The 7,605-nt window shown below is 37.2% G+C and overlaps 1 protein-coding gene across 1 annotated transcript in view; it reads left to right on the top strand.

Annotated features, from left to right (window-relative positions):
• The first annotated feature begins 671 nt into the window (after nucleotides 1-671).
• The window catches only part of LOC143736247 (uncharacterized), a 68,640-nt gene continuing 61,706 nt past the window's right edge, over nucleotides 672-7,605 (top strand). Inside the window, exons 1-2 of the mRNA XM_077226969.1 lie at nucleotides 672-745; nucleotides 827-1,159. Coding sequence (XP_077083084.1) covers nucleotides 685-745; nucleotides 827-1,159 — 394 coding nt within the window. The 5' untranslated portion in view covers nucleotides 672-684. The remainder of the gene's footprint in view (nucleotides 746-826; nucleotides 1,160-7,605) is intronic.

Here is a 7,605-nt window from a genome sequence, read left to right as displayed (position 1 = left end):
CGGGTCTTTGCGAAGGGTCAATTGTTTATGTAAAAAACTATATCAACATTAACAAACATTTAATAAAAAACATAATTTAATACGCTTGTAGGTGTGTATTGTCTCATTTACCTTCGTAGCCTCATTTAAGTTGATTTTCTGTATACTGTGTATTTATTTTTGGACTAGTGGTTAAAGTCCAATAATGGTATGACAGCGTGTCAGTGGTAATATCATTGTGTTCCTGTTGGTCAGTGTTAGAGGATCTGTGTAACAGGCAGTTAGCCTGTCCTGGACCAGGTTAGTTTCCCACCATAAATTGCCAGAGTAACTGAGTTTGAACTATTTTAAGTTTGCTTTATGAAACAGAATCAACTGACAATAAGTCTGACTAACCAAAATAAGCCTGGCTTGTATCCTAATCTTGTTTTATGGAACAGCCCTGTGGTGCTGGTATAGCAATACATAAATGCATACAATTTGATATATTTATATGAAAGTTATGTATTTTTTGAGGAGTAAATCAACATTCACACATCTGCATATTCAAATAAAACACACTGGCATATTTACACACACTGTATCTTCTATACTTGTTGATTTAAAGCACTAAGAATGATGATGTTCTCAGAGAAGCAGCTCTGACTTCCCCTTTACTCTGTGTGGTCGAGGTTTGTGTTTCCGCTCACAGTACGAGATGCTTGAATGATCATAGCAGATATTATTCATCTGGATCAGATCATGAAGATCATACAGCTGCAGATCTGTGAGTTTCTCATTCACAATGATTGAGTCAGATTTATTTTGATTTTATGTCTTAATCAATGTGTTTTTCTTTCTGTCATAGATCTGTTCATGTTGTATCAAGCCACAGAGAGTCTAAAAAACATACCAGTAACTTTAGGATCTGATGTGAATATAACCTGTGATCTTGATATAGAGGAGATTTACTGGTACAAACAGAAATTACCGGATCCTCCAGTGTTTATCTTACGTACTTTCAGCAGCACATATGAAGGAGGTAAACATGAAAACAGCAGCTTTATACACAAATACTCAGTGAAAACTAACAGTCGTCTGTTCATCAAAAATATCACCATTGATGAATTAGGAGTTTATTATTGTGTGAAAACTAGTGAACCACTAAAATTCAACAACGGCACCAAAATCTACATCAGCGGTAAGTTATTTTATTATATCATGTCTTTATAAACCACATGATGGATTCCATATTGAATATACTGTATGAAGAACTAATTATAGTTTTATTGTTCTGTTAAAGACTGAAATTGAAAGATTGAACTGCAAACCTTTTACAGACTTTGTCCAGAAGAATATTACAGACGCTCCACAACACCAGATATCATGGAGAAATATGACCATCATCATATCTGTCCTGCTGAATGTGCTTCTGATCATTGCATTAATAGGTTTGTTCTTGTTTTACTACAGTAAAAGTGTCAGTGAACTACAAGGAGACAAACTCTAGATCTACAGAATGTATCCGGTTCACACAGAACGTGTTTTTCTATTCCGCTGCGATACTTTTGTGTTTTTATTTTTTATGTAAACACACACTAAACTTGTTTAACCGCTGCGCTCACGTCTGTCTTCTTTTTCAGCGTCTCGTGCGAGACATGTCATTATAAAAATGCCTAAAAACTTTAAAAAACCACATCTCTCTCGACACTTTTTTCTGCATCTCACATTTTTCACAGTAAAACACATTCTCTGTGAATCAGCTCTTAAACTGTTACAATGTGTGTATTCAGTGATGTTTCATATTCAGTGTTGTTTCAGGTATGGTGAAGAGCTTCATTGATGCAACTGGAAAATCTGCAGCTCAAAACTCAAATAATCCACAGGTAAGATCTTCAATATTAATATATGTTATCTTATTTTGTCTTCTATTATCCTGGTGATTCTTACAGTGCAACTTCAAGCTGCATGCACAAGATTCATTAAATGATCTGAAATGTTTATGACCAGCTGACTGTACATTATGTCTAAAATACTGTATATGTCCATTCATATATAATATGTTCTCTTTCAGTGTGCTGAAGTTGATTTCTTCATGTGCTCCAATAACACCAGGTCTAGTCAGGAGCAGAGCACTACTGTCTACAGCCAATGTAGGATGTGATACACATTATGAATACAAAGTGTCCCTACATTTGCTTTTTTTTTTACAAACTAAAATGTATTGTTATTATGTTTTATGTGTGTTAATTTTAATTTATGATTTCCATATATAGTTTCCGTTATGCAGTGTGATATGATAGTAAAACTTTCTGCTGGTACTGTTTTGAGTGGAGATCTTGCTTATATATAGTAATATAATCTTTTTTTTTTTGCCGATTATCAGTTATATAATTATAAGTGCGCTGAGATGTTCAGCAGTAAAAGTTGTAAACTACATGACAAATGAGCTTTTTTATCTCTGTAACAATTTTAGTTATTCTTGATATTAAATTACACATCACATGAGTGATGTTTTACAGAGATTTGACAAAGCTTGAAGTCAAGAAAACAAAAGTCAATAAATCTAAAGATATTTTTTTGGCATGCATATTAATTGTTTTTAATATTTTGCACATATTTAAAAACTTTTAACTTTTGCACAGTTTTCTTTTTTGTGGTTAACACAAGCATGGTTTCATGCAAACTGTTCCACTGGTTTGGTCACTTGATGATATACACTTGCATACATCAAGTGGTTTAAACTTTAACCAAGTGAATGTCATAAAACACCATGATAACACTTTACAATTATTTTCCATTTGTTAACATAAGTTAACTCCACTAAAAAAAAAAAGAAAAAAAAAACTTCTAGAGCATTTATTCATTTTAGTTAACTGGACTGTTCTCAGTGTCTTGTGTCATTTTGCTGCCAGTGAATTAGAGATAAGTATATTTTTTAAAAAGACAAGAGATTATATATAGGCCAATGGTTGAATTTTGAACAAATAGAAAAGAAAAAAAAATACTTAAAACATAGAAACATGTGGCCAGAGCAAACGTGCCTTTAACTTCCTCTTGACTGTGTTAAAAACCACCCTATTCGTTTGAAAGCTCTGAGGTAAAGTTACATCTCTACAGCCTTGTGAAAGAAACACGTGTTTTAACATCATGAAGATTGTCCAGCTTCACTATTCTGACCTCGTAAAATAGTAAAATAGTTCCTCTTCTTTAACTAGGCAGACAGATACTCCTTCCACAAGAAAGTTGAATTGAAGCATGGATTTATTAGCACCACCACTTCCAATACAAGTGGAACAGAGTAAAGTACAGAAAATGGGGAATAACAAGTTTCTAAAGAGACTGTACATTAAAAACTGTAATAGTTTGCTTGTTGACCAATTCCAAACATATGATGGAAACAAGCTTCTTATAAACCTAATACTTACACTTCACATAAAGTGAACCAGAAAGGGAAACAGCCGAAAGTGATCTCAGTCTTTTTGGTGTTCATAATATAGTGGACTCAAAAGAGAACCCGGTTCTTTTTTTTTTGTCCTCTTCAGCTCTGAAGTGATCTCAGACCCTTTCTTGTTCACAGCACAAAAAGGTATCTTTTTTTTTACTATTTTGCAAGTGACAAAGCAGTACAGGCAAACTAATTACCCTATTTTAAAAATGTAGCCTTGAAAGGTAACAAAATAATAATATAAATAGAATTATAAAATAGAATTTCGTTATTTTATCTTTTTTATTAAAAATAAGAACAAAGATGCTCATTACAAATACACAACATAATATACAAATTGAATAAACATTGATTTATTTTTTTCAGCACAGTAGGTGTAGGCCTATTGAATAAAGAAATGTAAAAAATAAAACACCACGTAAACTTTACTTATAAATTATACATTGATGCTTATTTAAGCTACTAAAGTTTTTCAGTGAAGAGCAGTGAGTTTTTTTTTCTCTTTTGTTGTTTTATTAACATTAAGGACTAGCAGCAGCCTGTTTATAATATTAGATTCCTGCAACTTTTTTCTCCCAACTGTCTACCTCATGTGCATTTGACAGTTTTAGCCAAATAAGACGTGAAAGATAATTTAGTTAACTACTCTGCACTGCAGGCTTTTAGTGAGCGTGCGCTGCGGGTGTATGCGCTCAGAACAGCTGGCGAATGAAATGTTTTACTGGCAAGCCTTTAAATGCGTGCAAATTATAAACATTCCTGACTGCGGATAACTGCATTGTCATGTGTGCATAACTGGTTTAAAATGTAAAGTGAATGTATGTTGAGCTGTACAATACAAAATATAGAATGCACTGTAGCGCGATAGTTCGCTTTTGGGACCTTTTAGGGGGTCTGAGATCACTTGGTTTGTTCACATATACAAGGAACCACTCTGAGAGGAACCGCTCCGAGAGTGATTGGAGGGCTCAAACAAACTTGTTTATTAAGTCTCAGGAGACAACAGTAAGACAATATCTGATATAGGTCGCAGAAACACCTTAGATGATCCCTCTTTGACCACCCTGACCTCAACTTTCCTTCCTGACCTGAACTTGTCTTAAACACCATTCCCATGGGCCAGTCATTCAGAAGTGTCAATTCTGAGCGGTAGAAACCCAGCTGTTTGACTCATCCTGATGGAAGTCACTTTCCATAATCTTCAAGGATCAGGGTGGAGGATCTCTTAGGCTCATCATGACAGTTGAAACAGTCCTTCACATCAGGGGCGTAGCCAGGACATTATTTCTGGGGGGGCCAGCTTGGGCCTCTTTTATTTGGGGTGGCACTTGATTGTCAAAAACTACTATTTTAAAACTCACGCGCCGCGTCACTCAGCGGTTTTCCTGCGGCTTGTCAGGCCATAAACAATGGATTGAACTCCCTTATGGACACTAATAATGTCTTATTGATAATCCATGTTATTGGGATGGGTGCTGTTGTGGCAAAAATTCTGTTAAACATCATCACTGCGTAAGAGACACTAAGAGTCAAATTAATAAAAAGAAAAGTATTTATTCTTGCAAGAATAGGTTCAGTCTAGTACACAGAAGTTACGCTGTGCAAGAGAGTGACACACAACAGGAAGATATGAGACAGCCTTTATACTCTTTTCAAGGTTCCTCCTCACCCGCTGTACCTTTCACCCACCCAGATAAGGTCCTTACTGCTGTTCAGTTTCTACTTAAAGACACAAACTGGTACTGAAATAAACTGGCCAAACTGACCGTCTCTAAGGTCAGAGGTCATGTCCCATATGTTCCTGAAACGTCACGCACAAGCACGTACACACATATACTTTTATACATTGAATAGGTTCTTTCTCTTATGATACCTGTTTGGGATCAATGACTATTAAAATGTCAACTACAGTGCTTAGATAATGTGCGAGTGCGATGTGTCATGATTATGTGAGGGGTTAGAGACCTTAACATGAGACGGGGATGTTTTTAGTGCAAATGACAGAAAGACACAATATGAATTGTCATTTTAGGCGATAATTTATTTAGGTAAACCATAGCATTTTAAGTGCAATATTCAATTTATTTGTGATAATATAGCATATTTAAAGAGAGAGAGAGAGAGAAAAGAAAAAAAAAACATTACATCACAAATAAATAAGAGCAGATAGTATGTCTAAATAGAACACACATTTAAAGGGTAACTAAACCCTAAACCAACTTTTTTTAGTTAATGATCTGTAAGAATGGGGCTTTATTAGTGCTGTTCATTGATTCGAGTAAATTTTTTGACATTTGGGTTTAAAGTGTTTTAATTCTATATATGGTGTAAAAAAGTCTGAGTGCTGCCCTCTTCAGGTTGAACAGTGGCTACTGCAGTTGAATTTTCCTATTGGATGTTTGGGGTGGTACGTGACGTAAGCAGGTTCCAGCTCACCACGCCCTTGGTACGAGCTACCACTCCCTTGGCAGTATAAAAACCATCTTGTTTCGTCAAAACCACTGTTTCGACAGTCCCGAAATCTAAGCTGTTGTCCCAAATCCCGAATCCTGCCCTGATTGTCCCGAAAATTATTCTAAAGCAAAATCTTGAGTAGGCCTAGTTATTGTCTGATAAACATTAAAAACTGTCTGTGGAGGTTGAGTCGTGAAGAGAGCACAAGTTGCAGCAGCCGCGAGCTCAGTGAATGAATGTGCAGGCAGTCTAAAGGAGTGATTGATTTGTCGCGGCACTGTGTGCCAAAAAATACTTCGGCAATGAACAATGACTACATATTAGACTACACCCCCAAACTCTACTTTGCAGCGGCGTCTTGAGGTGAGTGATCATATATATTTTAATCACAATTTATGGTTAGGCTAAAGTTAATCGGAGGTCGACCAACATTTGCATTTTGCTGGATTTTTTCGAATAGCGGCAAAACATGAATATGCCTACAGAGAGCGCGCGCTATTGACATCAACTCGATGAAACTCATCGGATGCCAATCGTGATGCGGGAGTTAAGACCGCAGTTTGAGCCAGCGGCTCGAATTGATATGGCTCTGGACCTGTGTCCACAGAAAATTCAACATCCTCGACTTAAAATGACAACTCTGTTGCAAAGCTACTTGCGTCACTCCGGTCTCTCTCCATTTTAGAGTCTGACAGCAGCTGTCAATTAATCCGTCTCTGCGGGTCTCAGGTGCACGCCCCCCGCTTAGCCCTACCCTTGGTTCGCCCCCCCTATCTCCGCTGGGCTCTGCCCACTTTTCCAGCATTTTTCAAATATTGCCAGTGGGTGGAGTCAGGCTCTGACCAGGGGTTTAGTTACACTTTAATAACATTGCAGGCTCATGCCCCATAATACACTCTAGGTAGGCGAGAAAAACTAGAAGAAAAAAATCAATAATACGAACAATATAAAGTGAACAGTATCACTAAACAGTAGTAGACTACAACAGTATCACAAACAATGAACATAATCACTAGCTTACTGCATAGTGATATTGATGAGAGTGATATAACAAAGAGATTGATGCAGAATGATAACACAGCACTGGTGGTTTATGGGTTGCAGACAGCTGAAGACAGCTCTGACACACTGACAAACCAGGTCTAGAAGGGTCACTCTTTGCTTGTGTGTGTGTGTGTGTGTGTGTGTGTGTGTGTGTGTGTGTGTGTGTGTGTGTGTGTGTGTGTGTGTGTGTGTGTGTGTGTGTGTGTGTGTGTGTGTGTGTGTGTGTGTGAGTGAGAGAGAGAGAGAGAGAGGGGCGCGGGCGCGATCGAACAGTGTAAACATGTTCGCTTTGTGTCTGCTGCAACAATTAGTTTCCACTATAATCAATGGTAGTAGTAGCTAGGCTACAGCAGACGTGATAGCGGCGCGTGGATTTTAATGGATTTTAAATGGATTTTACGCGTCGCGAACGGAACCCTTCAGTTACGTGCCTTGTGTAGCTTACCCCTAAGTTACACATTGGAATTGACTTAAGCTAACTAGCTAGCGCTAGCTCGCTAGCCAGAGATAATCATACAAGTTTGCAAAAATAACAGCAGCAGCCAAACTCAACTCACTCTGCCGCCCTTCCTCTATGTCGACACATTCTTACACATTAAAGTGAGTGAGAAGATAACTATATGATCTTATCATTTCAATTATGCTTTGTGTATCAAGTGGTTAGCTGCTAGTCTCCATTAAGCTGCTAGTCTCCGCTGTCA

Source organism: Siphateles boraxobius, unplaced genomic scaffold, assembly GCF_051911475.1.
Source record: "Siphateles boraxobius isolate OS27281-9 unplaced genomic scaffold, OSU_SipBor_1 13, whole genome shotgun sequence".
In the NCBI taxonomy this organism is placed as follows: domain Eukaryota; kingdom Metazoa; phylum Chordata; class Actinopteri; order Cypriniformes; family Leuciscidae; genus Siphateles; species Siphateles boraxobius.
The sequence above is the reverse complement of the archived record's forward strand: the minus strand, read 5'-3'. Positions and strand labels throughout refer to the sequence as shown.